At 59.3% G+C, this 21,848-nt stretch overlaps 1 protein-coding gene across 2 annotated transcripts in view; it reads right to left on the reverse strand.

Moving 5' to 3' along the window:
* Nucleotides 1–21,848, reverse strand: part of LRRC4B (leucine rich repeat containing 4B) — a 38,445-nt gene that overhangs the window by 3,510 nt on the left and 13,087 nt on the right. The window contains exons 1-2 of one of the 2 annotated variants that reach the window (XM_070633235.1): nucleotides 21,159–21,296; nucleotides 18,488–18,819 (exon numbers count right to left, since the gene is read on the reverse strand). In XM_070633235.1, coding sequence (XP_070489336.1) covers nucleotides 18,488–18,784 — 297 coding nt within the window. In that variant the 5' untranslated portion in view covers nucleotides 18,785–18,819; nucleotides 21,159–21,296. Of the gene's footprint in view, nucleotides 1–18,487; nucleotides 18,820–21,158; nucleotides 21,297–21,848 lie in introns of those variants that run through there. The other variant, XM_070633237.1, reaches the window with a different exon arrangement.

Consider the following 21,848-nt stretch of genomic DNA (forward strand, 5'->3'; position numbering starts at 1 on the left):
CCACAGAAGGGGCAGCGCTGGGCGGGACATGGGAGGCAGAATCTTCCTAGAGTCGCCTCATTGATCACCGTGCCGGGGACACTGAGGCACAGAGGACCACGTGGCCATCCGATGGCATTTTTGAAGCCAAGTTAATACTGGGCAGAGATGCTTGTCCTGTGAAATTTCGGGGGAAACGGAGAACTCCAAGCCGCATCCTGTGTGGTCGCGACTTCGTAAACCCTAAAAAGAGGCTGAAGAATTAGGTCCCCGCATATCTGCACCCAGAAAAGACTGGAGGGTGGCCCCCAAGCTCTTCCTAGTGGTGAACTCCAGCTGTTGGGGATTATGGGCAATTTTTATTCTGTAGTTATTTTTTTTCTTTAAGGAACCCAAATTACTTTTATAATAAGTAGAAAAACACTTTCTAAGAAGTAAAAAACACTTTCCAAGACTGTCCCCAAGAGGCACTCAGCATAAGAAACAATAATATTCCTCGTACCGTCACGATCGTAAAACAGTGACAGCCACCGTTTATGCCGGTGCTCTCCAGCAGAAATATAAGGTGGTGACATATTGAATTTTAAATTTCCTAGAAACCACATTAAAAAAAAAAAAAAACCAAACAGGGGCTGGCCCAAGGGCGTAGTGGTTAAGTTCGTGCTCCGATTTGGCAGCCTGGAGTTCTCCACTTCAGATCCTGGGCGCGGACCTACACATCACTCATCAAGCCATGCTGCGGCAGCGTCCCACATAGAAGAACTAGAAGGACTTACAACTAGGATACACAACTATGCACTGGGGCTTTGGGAAGGGAAAAAAAAAGAGGAAGATTGGCAACAGATGTTAGCTCAAGGCCAATCTTCCTCACCAAAAAAAAAAAAAAAAAAAAGAGGCATTAAAAAAACCCCAAAACAGGTGAAATAAATTTTAATAATATATTTATTTAGCCTGACAGATCCAAAATATTAGGACTTCCATGTGTCATCAAGACGACTTACAAATTAACTATCTTACGCTCTTTTCACACAAGTCCTGGAAATCCTGTGTGTGTTATGGGTCCCCACGCTCCGTGGCCGCCATACAGATTAACAAGGTTCTTCCTCGGTTCGGCGATGCTTGAGGAGCACAGTTGCATTTTATCCTCTGGCAGCCTGAGGACTGGGCCTGTTGGTGCCCATTTCAGGTTGGTGGGAGCGGAGGCCCCTGGAGTTGGTATGTCTGTCCGGGGCCCCACCCGGTATGGCCACCCGGTCACTGGAGCCATTTGACAGACGCAGAAACCGAGGCAGGCATGTGGCCTGGAAGACGGAGCCCTGTTCGCACCCGGTCCCCGCTCCTGGCTGTCGGGCCATCACTGGAGCTCTTGGGCCTCCGGGTCCCCGGCTGCTGTGATGGGACAATGATGGAAACCACCCCGGGGGGCCCGTTCGGAAGATGGAAAGAGGTTTGCGAGCGCTCAGGCCGTGCGGGCTCCTGGAGAGTGCTCGCCGGCTCTTGTCACATCCTTGTTATCATTGTTACTGTTGGCGAGGGGTCGCCGGGGCCGCGCCACTGGGATGAGAGACGGCGCCTTCGAACCCGAGGCCGTCCAGCGGCCACCACGGAGGGCGGCTCGAGAGCCACCACGGCACCTCCTGATGGAAACCAGGGGTGCCTGCCTGACCCTCGCGGGTTCCCTCAGCCCCCCAGCGCCCCTCTGTTCTCTGTCCCCTCCTCTCCAGTCCGTGGCCCCAGCCCCGGCTCAGCTCCTCTCCTCCACCTGGACACCCGGCCCAAGAGGGTCCATTGATACCACAGCCCCCTGGCCCTCCCAGCTCACAGCCCTCCCAGAGCGCCCCCGTCATCCCCATCTTCCCCTCCACGCGGTGCCGTCCCATAACAAGACACGGTCCCTGCCCTCGGGCAGCTCAGAGGCCGGCACGACCTTGCCCCCTCCCTCTTCCACCCGTCCCCGTCATCGCCCGCCTCTAGGTCTTTGCACATTCTGTCCCCTCTGCCAGGAACACCTTTCCTGCATTTTTTCCTGGCTGCTCCCGTCTGCCCTTTGACACCCAGCTCCAGCGTCACCTGCTCCGGAGGAGTCCTGGCCCCATCAACCCACCCGGCTTGGGGCCCCGCCTGACCAGAACTGAGGGCCCCTCCCTGTGTGGAAACCAGATTTCCGGGGGATTCCTGACCCCGGGCATCCTGCCTGAGGACGGGCCCCTCGTGGCCTCAGGGTGAATGCAAGAGACGAGCAGCTGCCTCTGGGCTCCCCAAACCCTGGAATTCTAGGTTGCTTTGATCGGTTGACACGGACAATGGAGTGGGATCCGGACGACAGAGGAAACACACAAGAAGACTCCGGGAAGGATGGGCCGCCCCGGCCCCATGGGAGCGGGATAACAAAGCGACTTTCCGTGTCCCATTTTTTCCCTGCTGATAAAAGTAACAGATACTCATTTTAGCAAAATGTCTAGAAGAAAAGAAAACCCAGCCTCAAGCTCTCCGCCGGGCTTACCTCCCGTCAACGACGTGGCACCCACCCCTCCCCATCTTTTCCCCACACGTGTCATGCAGGGGGATATTTTTTTCTGTCTTCTTTTTTATTTCTCACAAAATTCTGGTGCTTTAATATGCTCTCCGGGCCCTGCATTTCCTCCTAAGACTATTGTATCGTGAGCATTTTCCTATATCATGAAAGATGCTTCAAAAACACGCCTTTCGCGGCCATCTCCAATTCTCTCCCGGGGCTGTAACTCGTTTTAGACAATGACATGGAAAGGACCGGGTCAGGTGTGTCTGTCCCTTGAGATGCTTCTGATAATTTCCCGCGGCGCACGTGGCTGACTTCTAGAACGGAGCGAGGGCCGGGAGGGCTCCAGGAGGCCCTGGGCTGGCCGTGCGGCTGTGCCTGTGTGGGGACCGGCGGAGAAGGGGTCCCGGGAGCCTCGATTTCCCCTTCCAAGGGGACGTCGGGGGAGAACCCAGTCGGGCACGTCTCCCCGCTTGTTCTCGTCCCAGGAGCTGCTGAACAAGAACACGAGGAAAAGCTTTCCCGACGGAACCTTCTAGACCCGCGAGGGCCCCACTGGAGACTCTGGTGCACGCGGCGGGTTGACGTTCCAGGAAGTCGTGTGGGAAACGACGGTTTCTCTTGGCTGGACTGTGGGTTTCCCAGACATTGTAACCACAGAAACTTCCCACAGGAGGCCTTATATCAGCCCTGGGGAAACGCTGGCGGAGAACGAAGCTGGGCCTCAATGGCTGTTTCTTTTGTTTTCTTTCTTTCTTTTTTTTTTTTTTTTGGTGAGGAAGATTGGCCCTGAGCTAACGTCTGTTGCCAACTGTCCTCTTTTTGCTGAGGAAGATTGTTGCTGAGCTAACATCTGTGCCAGTCTTCCTCTATTTTGTATGTGGGATGCTTCCACAGCGTGACTTGACGAACAGTGCTAGGTACGTGCCTGGGATCCAACCTCCAAACCCCAGACTGCTGAAGCAGAGCTCGTGAATTTAACCACTACGCCACCAGGCCGGCCCCCAGTTCTGTCTCTCTGGAATGTCTCAGACTATCTTCTCTCTGTGCCCACAGCCCAGCTCAGGCCTCCACCTGCCTGGCCTCCAGTCTCTCCATCTCCAGGGTCTTGCTACACCCAGGTCTGACCCTCCTCCTCTAGAGCCCTCCATGGCTCCCCAGTACCCTCGGAGGAAATTTAACCTGCATGAGAAGTCCTGCTTGGCCAGGCGTCCGCATGCCTCTCCCTTCCCCTCTGCTTGGCCCTTGCTCCAGTTCCATTTCAGCCACACAGTGTCAACTCTGGGAACTGTCCCCCCTTTGCATATGCTGTTCCCTCTGCTCAGGATGCCCTTCCCTTGTCATCCACCTGAAAACTGCTCACCCCCTGGGACCCGAGGTAATTGGCTAGACTTGCTCAGTGCGTGGCCTGGCACCCGTGGTGCTCGCGGGTGATGCACACCAGGCTCTGGGCTGGGCCTTCTCTGCTCGTGGTCTCAGCATGTCCCTCACCAGCCCTGCAAGGCGGGTGTGTCAGCCTCAATTTTCGGAAGAGGAGTGGCTCATCACGGGATGAGGAAGTGACGGAACCCGGGTTGGAACCGGGCAGCGCACCCTCCCCCCTCGCCCCCTGCAGCGCCCGGGCCCCCAGGGGACTTGGTCCTCGTAGCCGCCTGGGTGGTGGGCACCATGCCCCACGGCAGAGGCCAGGAGGCAGAGGCTCAGAGAGGTCAAGCGACTCAGCAGGGCCCCCCAGCGCCCTCCGGGAAGCGAGCAGTCAAGGTTCCAGCCCAGAGCCCCCTGCTCCCCGGGTCTCCCTGGTCCGCGGGACAGAGGGACTGAGATTCGGCACCTCCAAAAGGCGCATCTGGCAGAAACTCAGGCTGCTCCCGCCCCACGTGCTTTGTCCCGGTGGGGATGGGGAGGGGGGTGAGGACCCCCAAAGGCGTGGGGTCCCTCCCGCCAATCACTTTAATAAGGCACTCAAGAACTCAGAGGGGTGTTGCCGCAAAGGGAAGCCTGGTTTTATTGAAGATGGGCTGTAGGGCTGCCTGAAATAGTGACCCTCTTCCATTTCCCCAGGATTCCAGTCGATTCTCCCTCCTCTGCGGGATGCTGGGGAGCAGCCGGGTGGGGAGGAGCTGGAGCTGGATTTGAATCCTGGCTTTGCTGCTGACCAGCTGTGTGAGCTTGGGAGAGTGTCCTAGAGTCTCTGAGCCCACTTTCCTCACAGGTACTGCAGGGTGACTGTGAGGCTGGGACAAGACAGTGAGGGCTTGGGACATGGCAAGTGTGCCATAACATAAAGTTTTAAATAGTTGATGTAGCTGATAATGATCATTAACATTTGTCCTATCTCTGGGCTTCCAGTTTCTTCCCCAGCATCTTTCCTCTCCATCAGCTGTCAGAATTGTCTAAAATGCAGTTCAGACCTCACCACACCCCTGCTCACAGCCCTCCCATGGCTCCCTATGACCCTCCGCCTGGCGTCAGAGGCCCTGCAGGCCGTGCCCCACTGCCTCTCTTCTCCTCCAGCCACAGGGAGATGCACATGCTGTGCCCTCTGCCTGGAATGCCGTCTTCCTCCTTGATCTCTGGAAAATTCCAGTGCCTTCCCCTGAGAAGCACTCTTCGCCCCCCTGCTCACTACCTCATCACACACCCTCTCTTATCAGACCCTTATCACGCTGGCTTAACACACCTGTCTCCTTGTCAAGGCCGTGAGTCTGTGTGAGTCCAGACTCCACCTGAGTGGTTTCCGCATTCTCTGCACCCAAGTCCAGGCCCAGTTCATGGCAGACGTCAGCCGCGTCTGCTGAGCAAATGGACCAGCATGGACAGGAGAGCACGCTGGTTGTGTGATAGATGCCTCCACGCCTTTCAGCCTCGGTGACGATGCCAACGTGTTGAAACCCTCAGTGACACAACGTGGGAGCTGAAAGAGCCCTGGTGTTCTGGTCTTGGTTCTGGTTCCAACTTCTCCCTCTTTTTGCCTTAAGTCCACATGTCTGATGTTGTTAAAGCCACGCCAGCTTTCCTTTGGTGAATGTTTGTCATCCTTTTCGCTTTCATCCTTTCTGTCCTCACGCTTTACGTGTGTCTTTTGGATTTTGTTTTTAATTCAGTCTGAGAATCTCTGTCTTTTAACTGGAAGTTTAGTCCGTTTACATTTATTGTAATTACTCGTAGATTTGGAAGGATTCCTGCTGTGCTATTTTATACTTTCTGTTTATCCTGATCTTTTGTAGCCTATTCTTTCCCCTTTCCTGCCATCTTTTGAATCCATTGAGTTTCTTCTTATTCCATTTCCCTCATCTGCTATTTTAGAATGTGTATATTTTCTCTCCTTTTAGTGGTTACCCTTAAGTTTAATATGCATACCCCAAAGCCAAAGTCAGCCAGTTCCTCTCCTCTCCTCCCAAACAACACAAGACTGATCCCATGTCTGACCCTAAAACAATGTGCTATCCTGGGCAGGTTCCCAATAAGGCAAAAGCGGGGAGCCCTTATTTGTTAAATGCCTCTCATGTGCCAGACCCTGATAAATGCTCTGAGGTCACGCTCTCATTTCATCCTTGTGGAAATCCTGTCACATGGGGGTTGTCAACTACATGTCCCTTCCTCCTTCATATTTGATGGTTTATGAGGAAATGGAGGTTCAAAGAGCTAAAGTCAGCTGCCCTCAGTCTCATATCCCCAAAGAAGCAGAACCAAGACCCAAAGTCTGCTTCTCCTGAATGTAAACTCGAGGTTTCCACCACACTGACCCACCCTAAACTGAGAGGGCTGGGCCATCTGTGGGTTTCTTTCTTTCTTTCTTTTTTTCTTTCTTTCTTTCTTTTTTTTTTTTTGCTGAGGAAGACTGGCCCTGAGCTAACCTCCATGTCAATCTTCCTGTTTTGTATGTGGGATGCCGCCACAGCGTGGTTTGATGAATGGTGTGTAGGTCTGCGTCTGGGATCCGAACCCACAAACCCTGGGCTGTCGAAGTAGAGTGTACGAACTTAACCACTACACCACCGGGCCGGCCCTGTCTGTGGGTTTCGATGTGCTTTTTGAGTTTCAAAGCCCGTTTGTTATTCACACGTCACCCATGTGTTGATTTGCTCATTTGACAGCTATTCTGCAAGCGCCTGCTATGTGTCAAACATCATGCCAGGCTCTGGGGATCCAGCTGTGGACAAGACAGCCACAGCCGTCTTCCTGGATCCTGACCTCGAGCGAGGGAGAGAGACTCTAAACATCATAAATACACAAATGACCATCTACGTGGCAATGCTGTAGACAGAGCCAGAGCACGGCCCAGGGTGCAGGGGGAGAGGCAGGCCCGGGGCCCCCATCGCACAGTCTGCAACCCCCCAGAGCACATGATCTCAGACCCCCTCTGATGCCGTGGGCCAGGTCACCCTCGTGGCTACCAACACAGAGCGGGATGGACCAGGTGGGGTTCCGCTTCTCGGAGCAGGCGGGTCCCCCACCCTCCCAGCCTGACGTCTTTGGCCTGACGGGACACTGACATTCTGTGGTGCAGCCGATGAGCCAGGCCGGGTCCCGCCCCTGAGAGCCACTCACCACTCAAGTCTTCAAGTCCCTGCACTCCTTCAGCCCACGTTTGCTGAGCCGTGTCCTGTCCACGCTCTGTGCCGAGTGACACAGGATCCGGACACCAGCCAGGCGAGGGAACACGGCCCCATCGGTGACCCCCCCAACCCCCAACGGGGGCCTCTGCCCTTTCATCCTGCAACTTGGCCTATGATTTACGGGACTTTCCACATCAATTGTGGCACATAAACATCGGGAACGCTGAAAAAACCTCACTGTGGTCTGTTGGGGTTTTTAAGAAAATAAACTGTCAAGAATGCCTTATTAAAAATTTAACCGTGGTTGGAAAATGATTAAGGGGATGGTTCATCTTAACACTATTAAGACAAATTGTTTTTATGTGATTGAAACGTAACAAACTCATAACAAAAGTTTAAGAAGCTTACTGTTAGGGTTGTTTTTTTTTTTTTTTTTGCATTAATTTTTTTGTGTGTGTGAGGAAGATTGGCCCTGAGCTAACATCTATGCCCATCTTCCTTTATTTCGTATGTGGGATGCTGCCACAGCGTGGCTTGATGAGTGGTGCGTGGGTCTGCGCCTGGGGTCTTAACTTTCAAACCCTGGGCCACTGAAGTGGAGCGCATGAACTTAACCACTATGCCACCGGGCCAGCCCCCTGTACCATCGCTTTTGTGATGACTTCTCCTGTTTCCTCCTTCCCTGGGATAAGGGACTTGTGCCTCTCTTTTCAGTAGGGACTTCCCTGACTGCCGGAACAGGCTTGGGGGCCACTGAGGGCCCCTACCTCGCTCATGAGCTACTCAGACCTAGACGGGGCCTCCTTGGCCTCCTCCTCCATGGCCTGGGGACAGGGGTCCTGAGGACGGAGAAGAGCCTGTACCCCAGCACTCAGCACAGCCATGGGCGAGGCGGCCACTCAGAACCAAGCATCTCCTCCATCGGTGGAGTCCTTCATGGCCCTTTTGCTCCATATCACCTCTTCTCCCTCCCCAACATCAGATCCTAAGCTCATCCCCCCCAGGAGGCCCCAGGCCACGCCGGGCACTGACCTCCAACCAGCCTCGAGGCCCATGCCCCACCTTCCAGGAGCCCTACTGGGCGAGGGCAGCTGGGGCCAACCTCACAGCCTCCACCGGCGCCCCCCACCACCAGCGGGCCCTCCACTGCCACACCGGGCGGGGCTGGGAGAGCCCAGTGCCCCCCCATTTACTCGAGTGGAGAGAGCCCGAACTCCATTGGTCCTCAGCGCCCCAGATGACCACTGTGCTCGGACAGGCCTGTCCTTCCCCGTCCCCCAGCCCCGCCTGGCTCTTCTCAAGCTGAGCCGTGAAGCCGGGGGCGTGGGACTCTGGGGTCAGACAGCAGGTCCTGATGCAGGCTGCTCATCCGTGACCTCTATGCCTTGGGTGCATTTAGACCTCAGGGGGCCTGTCTCCCCGTCTGTGCAGCGGGGCTCCCAAGATCCACCTCCAGGGACTAGTGAGAGGGTTTCCACATGCGGGGGTGGCGGCTGGCACCCGGTCAGGGCACCACGCATGGCCATGCCTGTCACCCCCGTCCCCCTCCTCCTCCTCCACGCCGGAGCTCATGCCCTCCCCTCCCGGGATGCCAGCCCAGCCCCTGCACCTGCCGGGGCCGCGTCACTCCAGCCTTCCTGGGAAAGCCTTTCTCCTCGCCACGCCCTCCTAACCACATCTGCCTGGGGAGACGTCTTCCTCCCCATGTGACCGTCCATCCACGCGCCTGTGCATCCCCCCTCCTCCCGCCCTCCCCCTTCTCCTTCCATTCCCCGCCCCCCCATGCCTCCTGAGGCGTCCTGGGTTGCTGAGTCTGGCCCGATGCCCTATCCCCCATGACAGAGAGCGGTAAGATCTAATCAGAGCGACGGGCCAGCAGCTGAGTGCACCCCAACTCTGCCTGAGGCAGTGAGTGGTGGTGGGGGCGAGTGGGGTCAGGTGAAGGGTCAGGTCGGGGTCAAACATCTTCTTCCCAGGAAGCGTCCCTGGCCCCCCGACGCCCCTCCTGCTTGACGATGCTGCTCAGCTCTCGTCTCCGTCTGGCGCAGCCCGGGATGGTCCCGGCTGACCTTCAGCACTGTTGCCGTCTCCACCCAGCTTCGTGGGGGCACACAGAAGGTGCTCAATAAACCAATCAGGGATGGGAACGGGGTGCCGCAGACGAGCCAGGGAGGGCCCACGGGTCTCAGGCGGGCTCCCTGCTCAGAGGCTGTTTGCAGGCAGAGACAAGACCTGCTTCACGGCGTCATCGTCACGAAGATGAAACTACCAGTATCTGTAACCCGCGAGGAGGATGCCTGACAGGGGTCGCGGCGGGCGACCGCGGCTCTCCCAGGTGCAGAGCCCAGAGAGCGACGGACGGAGAAGCATCGGGACTGGCGTTGAAGACTTCGAGTTCCACCGCCGGCCAGCCTGGGCTGATCCCAATTCCACTTCCCAACGTGGCATCTCGCACGAGGGTCTCCTGTCCTCAGGGTTCCTCGTTTGTAGGATGGAGATAAGGACTCGCTCACAGGGCTGCCATGAGGTTCAAGTTCGCCGACCGACTGTGGAACTAGGACCCGGGGTGATGCTGGGGGCCACCACATCCTCCTGTGCCCGGTCCTGGCGGGGGGCAGACTCAGAGAGGGTGCGTGATGGTGGAGGGGAGCTCAGCTGCAGAGTGGGGAGGAGCCCCCACCGGCCCCTCCCCCAGGGCTGTCATGAGGTCAAAGGCCACAGGGCTCTGCAAGTCGGGCAAGCGGTTCTCTGATTGGTTCATTCAACCGCTGTATTTTCGGGCCCATGGTGTGTGTCAGGCGCTATGCTGAGCGCTGGGGCCAGTGGCGACCGACACCGGTGTGCACAGGTGTGATCAACATATTCGGGGGACCCGGGGGACCAGTGGGGCTGGAGTGGACGGGGGAGAATGCACCTCTGACATCAACACATTTCCCAGAGTCAAGAAGGACGACAGCGACTGTAATGATGGTCCCACTGTCCACACTCACTGGACCTTCTCGGCCGCTCATCACTCGCTGGGACCTCTGCTAATCCGTCGTGCATGTGCTGCCTCATCCGATCTGCTGACAACCACACGCCCCCAGAGCCTCAAGGGGTGCCTGGCACACGGGGGCCCTCAGGACGCACTCGTCCAAAGAATGAAGGCATCGAATTTCTCAGCAGCTCTATGACGAGGGACTGTATTATCCCCACTTTACGGCTGCCAGAACGGAGGTGCAGACAGGTTCCAGAATGTGCAAAGGCCCCGGGGCCAGGAAGCAGCAGAGTTGTGAGTCGCTCTCCCCCACAGTCGTAAGCGCTGGCACTCACTCGGTGAATGGGAGGGTGGAAGAGTATTCCAGAAAGAGGAAACAGCAAGTGTGAAGGTGCTGAGCTGAGAGGGAGCGGAAAGGGCCAACGTGACCCCCCTCCCTGTGCAGGAGGAGGGAGGCGCCAGGCGGGAGCTGGAGGGTGGGCGGGGCCGTGTCCTCAAGGACTCTGCTTATCACCGTGGGAAACAGGTGGACCCACTTGTGGGACCGAATTAGAAAGAAGTGGAGGCTCCATGGCGTCCGACTCCATCAAGTGTGGCGTGTGGCGTCCTTTCCCGAGCTGGCTCACTGACAGTCCCCGGGGTCGGCGGTCACACCGGAGTCCCAGGCACCCTTGGCTCCCCTCCCGCTCCAGGCCGAGGGGCGCAGATGGTTCTCCGTGGAGTAAAGGGGGAGGCGTCCCACCCGCGCCTCCTCGGGCTCCATGAGCTTCTAGATCGACAGGTGGGCAGAGTGGGAGCCGCACGCTGGCAATGACGCCAGGACCCACCTTTGGAAATGGATACGGAAGCTGTGGTCTCTTCATCGGATAGAATATTACCCAACGACACAAAAGGGAGAGAGAAAAAGCCACAGCTGCAGGAAACAACGAGGGTGAGACCCAGCCGCGGGGGCAGCAAGGAGCGTGGATGTGATTCCCTCTGCGGGCGGCTCAGAGCCGGTCCCCGGAGTCAGAGGTCAGCGGAGGGGCTGTCCCTGGGGCGAGGGGGGAGGCGACGGGAGGAGGGCATGGGGGTTCCGGGGGGCTCCTTATGTTCCATTTCTCCCCCTGGCTGGCGTTTTCGTGGCCGTTCTCCTCCGGATGATCCTTGGATCCGGACTCTTGTGTCTGTGTTCTTCTCTGTGTGCGTGTCATACGTCATCAGAGAAATAAGTCGAGAAGAAACAGACAGGGCATCAGGGGGCCCATCTGACGGGTGTGGAAACTGAGGCCCAGAGAGGCGATGGGATTATCCGGGGTTATGGGGATCTGCACGCCCCCAAGATGATGTTCCTGGAGGGTGAAGGAGAGGAAAGCGGAGGGCGACGGGAGCTGGAGAGGCCACGTCAGACGGAAAGTCCCAGCAGCCAAGGGCGGCGGCTCCTTCCCGCCCAGAGGACGTGGGGTCAACGGCCTGCAGGCAGGGGGCTGTCCAGAAGACCTCAGATCCCTCAGCCCACGTCTCCTTCCTTCAAGGGTCTGGCTGGGAAAAGTCCATCTACCGAAAACCTCCCCATATTTCCTGATGCCGAGGGATCAGCCACCTGGAAAACCTGCTAGGCAGCTGTGAAGCCATCCCCGGCGTCCGCCTTGGCGATGCTCTATGGCGCCTTTTGCTTTGAGACAAATTCACCTTCCTGGAGCCCGCACCGCTGGCTCGCGGGGGCCGAGGACAAGCCATCGGGCCGCCACCGGCTGGGCGACCTCGGGGCCACCCGCATCTCCCTTCCCACATCCACATCCGTCAGACCCCCTCTCCCGGGAATAATGGGGCCTCGTGGGAGAGCGCACCCCTCGCCGGCTGCCCCGCCGGGCGGTGGGGGACGGGGAAGACAGTCCACCAACTTTAGCTCCTTCTCCCTCCTCCTGGGAAGACGGAGCAGCTGCCAGGACCGACTTTTTTCTTGAGCTTGTGAAACGTTTTGTACTTCATGATGTTTCATTTCTCCCGACGGCGGAAAGCATGGAACGCGCTCTCTGAAGAAGATCTGGCGAATCAAGGAAAGAGAAGGAAGAAATGAAAGGTCCTCCCTCGCGCTGGTGTTCACCTTCCTGGTTTTTGTTTTCCAGTGAAGTTTTGAAAACAAATCGGACGTCCTCCTGGCGTCCCCTGAAAGTTCAGTATCACGTGTGAGGATTTCCACGTGTCGTTCGAGGTTCTCTGAAGCTCCGGTCGGGACAGCGGCGGGACGCTCCGTCGTGAGGACCCGGGGCTGTCCCTGCGTCTGGCTGTGGGCCTCCCTCCACACGACTCGGGTGTCTCCTTCCCGTGGGGCGACTGGGTCTTGGGGCAGAAGGACACTTCCTCGTCCAACGCCTGCACACGTGTTGCCCACGCGGCCTCATAGGGGAGCCTGGGGGGGCCCGGGGTGGCCCCCTTGAAGCCTTGGGGGATCAGGGTACCTGTTGGGTTAAGTACCCACGTGGCCTCTGACTCAGCAATTCCCCTTGGTGGCCGTGCCACTGGGGGTGGGGGTTGGTGCATCCTCACGCGGCTCCCACATGGGTCCTGATCGGGATGGGGGGGCCATCAAGGGGGATTCTGCAGCAGTGACAGTCACGGAGCAGACACACACACACACACACACACAGGGACGTGGATGGCTCAGAAAAACCCAGGCCGAGAGGAAATAGTGAGACAAAGAAAAACATCTATAACGCAGCCTCATTTACATAAATTAAAAACACACGCGCACAAAGCCGCAAGAAGCATTTTGCAAGAACACACACAAGCGGAGAGAGTCACAGTAAACACATTAGGAGGGTGGCTCTGGGGAGGAGGGGACCCAGGCGGGGGCATGGACGGACCTAAGGCAGTGAGGAGAATGGAGACGGGGAGCGAGGGCTCCCGTGGCCGGGGGAGGGCTCTGCCTCATGGGAGGACGAGCGGGCAGCTGTAGCCTGGACCCACAAGGATGAGGAGGAGCAGGATGCTTCCCCAGGGAGCGAGCGCCTGGCCCCACCCCACTTCCCCAGGGGCTGCGCAGGATGGTGGCAGGTGGTCTGCCCTGAGTGGCATCGGGGCTGTGAGGCAGACTGTGTGTCACAGGCCCCCTGCCCTACTAGGCACCTTGGCAGGCTCTGGGCTTGCACGTCCCTGTCCAATCTCAAAAGCAATTAGGGGGCCCAAGGAAGACTGCTGATTTTTTTTTTTTTTTTTTTTTTGGTGAGGAAGATTGGGCCTGAGCTAACATCTGTTGCCAATCTTCCTCTTTTTTCTCTCCTCCCTAAAGCCCCTGTCCATAGCTGTATATCCCAGTTGTAGGTCATTCTAGTTCCTCTATGTGGGACACCGCCACAGCATGGCTTCATGAGCCGTGTCATGTCCGCGCCCGGGATCCAACCATCCACCCAGGCAGAGCGCAAACTTAACCACTCAGTCACAGGGCTGGCCCCATGACTGCCGTTTTTTTAAAAAAATTATTTTGCCCATGAAGGGCATTAAAACCACCACCTCCAGCCCCTGCCATCCCCATCATGTCGCAGAAGGGCATCTGAAAGGTGGACGCCATCGTCCCAGAGAGAGGCCGGCGCGGCCACTCAGCGCACGTAGTGGCGTCCCTGCGCCACCGTATGGCCCTCCCCACCCCGCGGGCCAGGGGCGAGGGGGAGCGGGTGATGGGAACCCCGGGCGCTCCCAGATCTCACGGGAGATGCAGGGATTTGCTGCCTGCTCCGCCGACAGATGGTCCCCCCGCCTCTGCCGGGTCCCCTGGGGCGGGAGCCCGGGAGCTGCCTTCCCGTCGCCCACAAATAGCTACTGAGCTCCTACTGTGCGCCCAGCTCTGCTCTGGGTGCTGGGGACACGGCAGGGTGCGGGGCGACGTCCCTGCCCTCACAGAGGTGACTGTGCCCGGGATCCGAGTCAGACGACAAGCAAGTGACAAGCGGACCCCGGGATTCAGGCCATGTCTACGGGGCTTTGGTGCCAGGCCTCAGGTGTGTGCATGTGTGTGTGCGTGTGTGTATGTGTGCGCGCGTGTGTATGTGCGTGTGTGCATGTGTGTGTGTGTGTGTGTATACACTTGGGGAGATCACAGCCACCGTGAGGGAGGAGAACACTCAAATGAGAGGACACACAGGACCCACAGGGCTGCACGTCTCTGATCTTCCCTCCAACCCTGCAATTCCACGTCTAGGGATTTATCCCCAAGGGCAGAAACCAGCCCCGAGGATGTTCGCTGCAGTGTTGTTTATATGGATCAAGACACTGGAAATCAGAAGGGAGCACAGGGAGCTAACCAACAGGACACCCATGCACCGGGCGCCTATGTGCTCATTAAAATTGAGAGCATAGACGAATGTTGGTATCAGGGAGAAACATGTTCACGGTTATGCTCCTAGTTGCCAAAAGCCAGTTGCAAATCAGTATAAAATGCTGTGATTCCTTTTCTTTTTTCTTTTTTTTTGCTGAGGAAGAGTGGCCCTGAGCAGACATCTGTGCCAATCTTCCTCTATTTTGTATGTGGGATGCCGCCACCTCAACATGGCTTGATGAGCAGTGTGTAGGTCCCTGCCCGGGATCCGAACCTGTGAACCCCGGGACGCACTTAATCACTATGCCGTCGAGCCGGCCCCATGAAATGCTGATTCCATTTTCTCTTTAAAATAAAAGGTGAGAAATCCGTTTACAGACCCGATCCCGTGGTCCAACACTGAGAAGCCGCCAGAGAGGATCTGATGGAGACACCCAGAGCTTTGCGAGTTACCTGTGGGTGTCAAATTGCACTTGGCTTTCATCCCTGTGTTTTTGCTTAAGTATATTTTCTAGTTTTTCCAAATGAATTTGTATTCATTCAGTAGGAAATAATTTTAAAAAATACATTTACAAAGGCACAGAAATGAGCCAGGAAGGCTTTGAAACACAATGCAAACAGTACTTATTTATAGCTAGGTGGGTGGACTAGGGGTGATTATTTTTCTTTTCTTTTCTTTTTTTTTTTGGTGAGGGAGATTGGCCCTGAGCTAACCTCTGTGCCAATCTTCCTCTATTTTATGTGAGATGCAGCCACAGCATGGCTGATGAGCAGTGTGTATGTCCACGCCTGGGATCTGAACCCGAGAACCCTGGGCCGCTGAAGCAGAGTGCGAGAACTTAACCACTGTACCACCGGGCTGGCCCCAGAGAGTGTGGGGATTTCGAGTCGTGTTTTCCATCCTTTAACAACGTCCCTTTCTGTGTGTGCTGCACAATGTCTGCGACACAGGGATGCAGCAGCTGGGGGTGTGACACAAATAAATTCACGTCTGTCCCTGGGGCTCCCATGCACATGCTGACAGGGACACAGATCTAAAGGGTTTGGGGGCCAGTGGCCTGGGAGATGGGTGACAGACGCATGAGCAACAGGTCCGACCAGAGGAGCCAGCTTGGACCTAAAACCTTGGTGTCACCCTCCCTCTCTCTGTTCCCGAATCCGCTCTGTTGGAACATCCTGTTGTCTCCACCTTCAAAACAGACCCAGACTCTGCCCACCCCTCACCGTCCGCCCCTCACTGCCTCCTCCACCTGGCCTGTGCCGAGCGCCAGCATCCCTCTCCTGAGCCGGCACCGGCCTCCCCCCGTCACCCTCGCCCTACAGTCTGTTCCTCACACCACAGCCAGAGAGAACCAAGTCAGAGGCCTCCTGTCCTCTGCTCCTCCCATCTCATTGAGAGAAGAGCCCAAGTCCTTACTGCAGACCACCTGCAGGATCTGTCCCTTTGTCCCTCTCTGCCCTCACCTCCTGCCCTCTCCTGCTGGCTCACTCTGTTCCAGCCACACCAACCTCACCATTCCTCCAACACACCAGGCAGGCTCCCACCTCAGGGCCTTTGCACGTGCAGTCCCCGGCCGGGAATGCCCTTCCCCAGACATCCATGTGTCTCCCACCTTCACCTCCTCCAAATATTTGCTCAAATGTCACCTTCTCCATGAGGCCACCTTGACCTCTGGGTCTTTAAGCAGCAGCCACCATCCCTTCCCCACCTATGTCGTTTCCCACAGCCCTTAGCATCTTTAACCCACAGCTCCATCACTTACGCATCCTGCCTACGTCTAGAAGGCGGGCTCAGGGAGGGCGGGCTGGCTGTCGGTTTTGCTCACGGATGCGTTCCGAGGGCCAAGACAACCAGAGACACTTAATGAACAGACGCATCCAGGGCGGGGATGTCCTGGGGGGTGGGGAGCTGCGGGCCCAGGGGGAAGGTGGTGGTGGGACCCTCGCTTGGGGGACCCCAGGGCCAAAGAGAGGCACCTTCAGGCAGAGAGAGAGAGCCTGAGTAACTTCTCGGCGCTGGGAGAGCAACTGGCTCAGAGGAGAGGGTGGCGGGGCCGGCCCTGCCTTGGGGAACTTGGGTACCACAGAAAAGAGCCCGGACTTCATTCCTTGGAGTCCGGGTGCCTTCCGAGGGCTTTGGGCAGAGGAGAGCGCCCCTCTGGGAGGATGGGCTGGATATAGAGTCAGGAGGTGGCAGGGGCTGGTGGTGCTTTTTTTCTTATGCTTTTTTTTTGGTGAGGAAGATTGGCCCTGAGCTAACATCTGTTGCCAAACTTCCTCTTTTTTTTCCCTCCGCAAAGTGCCAGCACATAGTTGTATATTTTAGTTGTACGTCCTTCTAGTTCTACGTGGGACGCCGCCACAGCATAGCCTGATGAATGGTGCCATGTCTGCACCCAGGATCTGAACCGGCGAACCCTGGGCCGCCAAAGCAGAGTGCATGAAGTTAACCACTCGGCCATGGGCCGGCCCTGCTGTTGGTCACTACTGCGAATCAGGGTCCACAGGGCGGCGAGCAGCACCCAGCACAGGGCCAGGTGCTCAGCAAACGCTTGTGGGACGCAATTGTTCAGTGAGCTCCCCAGAGAGGAAACGGTCAGGCTTCACGTAAAGGACGGAGCCGTGGCCTCGGGCTGCGGGTAGGGTGGGCTCCACAAGTCCGCATCCCAGGTGCTCCCTGACGCGCCTGCATCACCTCCGCGCCGCCGGCTCCATCTCTCTAACATCATCCCAGCCCCACGTGGCATCCCATCGATTTTCCCGCTAGGACATAAGCTGCCCACCCAGGGCCGGGTAGGGGCCTGGCGGGTCTGGGTCACGGCCGAGAACAGGGCTTGGCACAGAGCCGGTGCTGGTGGCATCTGTTGAACGTCACGTGAGTCAATGAAGGACGGACGGACGGATGGAGGATGGGGCAGGTGGACGGTGGGAAGGAAGCGAGAGTGTCGGCCCCCTCAAGGGAGACGGGACGGAGCGGCTGGGCCTACACCTGGAGGGAGGGGCCGCGGACCCAGCGCGCTGGCAGAGCAGCCGCCCCGTCGGAGGGGGGCCAGGAGCCACACGTCCTGCCCAGCAGGGGTGGGAGGATGTGACGTGGCCCCTTACGTCTCTAGCTTCACTGGTCCTGGCCCCACGGCCACCCAGGAAGGAACAGCCTTCTTGCCATTGGCAGCCCCCTGGGCAGGTCCCCCTAAGAGGTCCCCTCTCTGCCCCACGGAGGGGAGCCCTGGTCCCCAGGCTCTCAGGACACTGACAGGGGCCGCTGACCCTTCCCCCTCCCCTGGGAGAGAGGGAGCTGGGCAAGGAGAGGCCTGGAGGGGACTGGATGGGGGACGGACAGTGGTACTCAACCAGGGGCAATGCCTGCTGGGAATATCTGGCAGCATCCGGGGACGTTTCTGGAACCGGGGGCAGGTGCTACTGGCATCTAATGGTCCAGCCTGGGGATGCTGCTCAGCATCCCACGGCACACAGGACGGTCCCCGAACCAAGGATGATGTGGCTCCTGGGTCACCAGAGCAGAGAAGGAGACCCTGCCCTCAAAAACCCCAGCTCTGCCCCTCAAGCATAATTTGTGGCCCATCTCAATCACAGTCACAATTAATCGGACGGGAAGCGCCCCATCTGAGCACCAGCCACGCGTCAGCACCAGCATTGGGAGGCAGGATGGGAGCCCCGGACTGCACGGCTCGCGAGTCCAGGTGCCCGATGCTCCTGGATCCCCGACAAGCAGGCACCCGTCAGCCCCCACACCGGCCCCTGGGGGCCGTGGCCCTTCTCAGCCCCAGTTTTCAGATGAAGAAACCGAGGCGTGGAGTCACGTGGTCCCCCACGGCGCAGACGGCACAGAGGCCTTGTGGAAGGGTCACTCCCGGCCCGACCTGTGACTCCAGGGCCAGGCCAGGTGGCAGGCTCACCTGTCCTGTGCTGTAGGGGGCAGGAAGGCGGTCCCACCCCGGGGCCCCAAATGCCGGCAGAGACAGGGGGCCGGGTGCCTGCGAAAACCCAGACAGCCTGGCTCGAGTGGCCAGGATGCAGACAGCATCTCGTAAGTGCCCAGGGGATGGGTGTGGGGATGTCCCGAAGGCCCTCGCCAGCTCAGGGGGGATGGACCGGCCACCCCAGCGCCCGGTGTTCCCCCGCGGCTGCGGTCGGCTCACCTGGATGCTGTTCTCCTGCAGGTTCAGGTACCGCGTGTTGACAGGGATGCTGGCCGGCACCTCAGCCAGCTCTCTCCGCGTGCAGATCACCCGGCTGGCCTGGTTGCTGCAGGAGCAGGCCGCGGGGCAGGAGGGGGCCGACGAGGAGCCCCCTCCGGCGGCTGAGGTCACGGCCACGCCGCCCCCGCCAGCCCCCAGGGGTGGGGAGAAGAGCCAGAGGAAGAGCAGGGCCCCGTGGGGCCAGGACATCCTACCGGGCAGCAGCGGGGGGCACGGGGAGCCGCGGGCGCGCGCCATCCTCAATGATCATGCTCCGCGTGGGCGCCGGGGGGCTGTGGGGGAGAGAGAGGGAGAGGCTCAGTGAGGCACAGGACCCTCGCGTGGCCTGGCTGCTCCCCACACCCAGGCGGCTCTCTGCCACCATTGTCCCCTCCCTGCCCCACGCTCAGGACCCGAGGGGACGCGGCTGCCCGGTTCCCGTGGAGGGAGAGACCATCCCGGATGGGCCGAGCCAACCAGCTGAGGGACACAGAGCCGGAGGAGGGCAGGGGGCACTGGCCCTGTTCTCCCCTCGTCTCCTCTCGGGTTGGGAAGACTTTCTGCCCATTGCACAGAACTGAAAACTGAGGCTGGGGGAGACGGAGAGCTTGCCCAAGGCCGCGTGGCCAGTGCGGGAACCAGATTCAAAATGGCTCTTTGCACGATTTCAAAAAGGCAGATAGACAGAGATGGAGAGAGAGTCCGATGGACACAAGAGACAGAGAAAGGGCGCAGGGCCAAGCCAGGAAGGCTGGGTGAAGCTCTGGCTCCCAACACAGTGCCCGCCTGGGTCCCCTCGCCGCCTGCGTGGGCCTCTGGGAGGGGAGTCCAGCCTCCTGTCCCACCCCTTTGCTTCTCCCTCCCTGGGGGTGTCTGCAAAGAAGCCCAGGGCCCCAGCACCGCGCACGCCCTCCCATCAGGCCCGGCCCAGCCGCACGCGGCTCCTCAGTCTGCCATCAGTCCAGGCCTGTGGCCTCGCACAGCAAGAAGGATCCGAGTTAGACTTGGGGGGAACCTGGAGGAGAGGGTGAGGTGCCTGTCGAGGCGACGGGTGTGGGCAGGTGAGGCTGGGAGGTGGCAGGTGGGGGAGGGAGGTGACGAGGGGCAGGAGGTGGCCGAGGGTGGCCTGGGGTGGCGGCACCGGCCGGGAGCACCCCTTTGGCTAGGATTGCAGGTGCTCAAGGCAAAGACAGCGTCTGCCAGTCTGAGCCAGTAGGTGCCACAGGCCGGCGCCTGGCGGTGGATGGGGAGGGCGCGAGGGGCCAGGCCGCTGAACCTGAGCTCAAGGCGGGGACAGGGCAGCGTGGGGCCAGGTCTTCCCACCCCCATCTGCCTCAGACAACGGCCGGAAAGAGGGCTGGGCTGATTGCGACATGAACAACAATGACCACAGCAATAATAATAGCAGCCCCGAAGGCCAAGGAAGCTGTCTATGCACCACGCTCCGCACACGGGTGTCCGACGGAAGCCTCGCGGGAACTGCTGGAGGAAGCTGCTCCAGGAGGGGACACCGCCCGGCCCAGGGCGTCGAGCCGGCTGGAGAGGGGCGGAGGGGGCACGTGGCCCCGGGTCTCGAGGACACACAGAGGCACCGCGCCCATCAGCACTGCGCCAGCCCGGCCGGCCCCGGGGTCCCCACGATCGGGGGTGGGGTGGGGGGGCGGGTGCTCAGATACACACCCGAGATGCTCACACCACCAGCAGGGGCCGGGCACGCCCTCCTGCGGCCGGCTCCCAGAGCCACGGACGCACACGCCTGCACACACACACACGCACGCGTTACTCCCTCCTGCGGCTCCAAGATGAGTTCAACTCAGACAGAGATGCATGTGCATTTGTGTGTGTGCCTGAGTGTGAGAGAGCAAGACGGGAGCTACACAGAGGGACAGGGGGACAGAGAGACAGAGGCATAGAGAGACAGACAGAGGGACAGAGAGAGAGACAGAGGGACTGAGGAACAGGGAGACAGAGGGACAGAGAGACAGACAAACAGAGGGACCCAGGGACAGAGAGACAAAGGGACAGAGACAGACAGAGGGACACAGATAAGAGACAGAGGGACAGAGAGACAGAGGGACAGACAGACAAAGAGACAGAGGGACAGACAGAGAGAAAGACAAACTGAGAGACAGAGAGACACAGACAGAGGGACAGAGAGACAGACAGAGGGACAGACAGACAGAGGGACCGAGAGGGGTGATTCTGTTTGTTCCGGCTCGTCTGTCCCCCTGGCGGCTGGGGGCCGTGCACTTCTCTCTCTCTGTGTCCCTGTGAGGGGATGGGGTCCCCTATGCCTGGAGTGTGAGGGGATGCCCACAGCCGGTGCTCGTCCCGCGGCCTCTCCAGCCCGGCGAGGACCCGGCCCACACCCTCCAGGCCAGGATTTGTGGCTGGGGGACCCCAGGCCGCATGGACAGCCCTTGGAACCCGCTGCACACGCCCGGGGCCAGGCCGCCGCCCGCACCATCTCTCCCTCCGCATCGCACCGTCTCTCCCTCCGCATCGCGCCCTCGGCCAGCCCGCATCCCCCCATCGCTGCTTCGGCAGCGGCTGGGCCTCCCTCCCTCCCTCCTTCGCCCTCCGCCATCTCCGTCCTTGTCCCCCCCCAACACACACAACGAGGGACACTCACCCCGGTGGCTCGGCTTCCGCTGGGCCTCTCCCTGCGCCCCAGGCCCCCCCTCCGCATGCCGCCAGCCGGCCGGGGGGCTCTGCCTCCCCAGTTCTCCAGGGCTTCCCGTCGAGGTGATGCTGGGGGGGGGCGCAGGGGCTTCTTGGGTCTCCCCGCGCCCCCCCCTCCTGGCCTGTCGCCCTTCCCACCCCCGGGGAGGCCGTCTGGGGCTCTGCAGCCGCCTCCTCCCTTCCTGCTGCCTCCTCCTGTCTCCCACCCCCACCTCTACCTCCACTACTCACCCCACACCAGCCTCTGTTCTCTCCACCCACTGACCCCGGCCCCCTTCTCTGCTCTCCCTGGCCCCCTGCGTCCGTCCTGTCCCTCTCCTCAGGCCCCAAACAACCCCTCTTCAGGCTCCCGCCTCACTGCATCGCCTCCCTCAGGACCCCCAGGCTCCCTCTCTCCTCCTCCTCCATCTCCTCCTCACTCTCGCTCTGTCCCCATCGCCCTCTCTAGGTGGGGAGCCCGAATCCGTCAGCTTCCGTCTGTCCGTCCGTCAGTCTTGGTCCCTCGCCCGGGCTCTGTCTGTCTCTGTCTCTTCCTCGGCGATTACAATTTCTAGTCACACGGCAGTGCAGAGCCAAGCCGAGCCTCGGCTCCCCTCTCCCTCCCTCCCTCCTTCTCTCCTTCCAATGGGGAGGGCGCCTC

Source organism: Equus przewalskii, chromosome 9 (assembly GCF_037783145.1).
Source record: "Equus przewalskii isolate Varuska chromosome 9, EquPr2, whole genome shotgun sequence".
In the NCBI taxonomy this organism is placed as follows: Eukaryota; Metazoa; Chordata; class Mammalia; order Perissodactyla; family Equidae; genus Equus; species Equus przewalskii.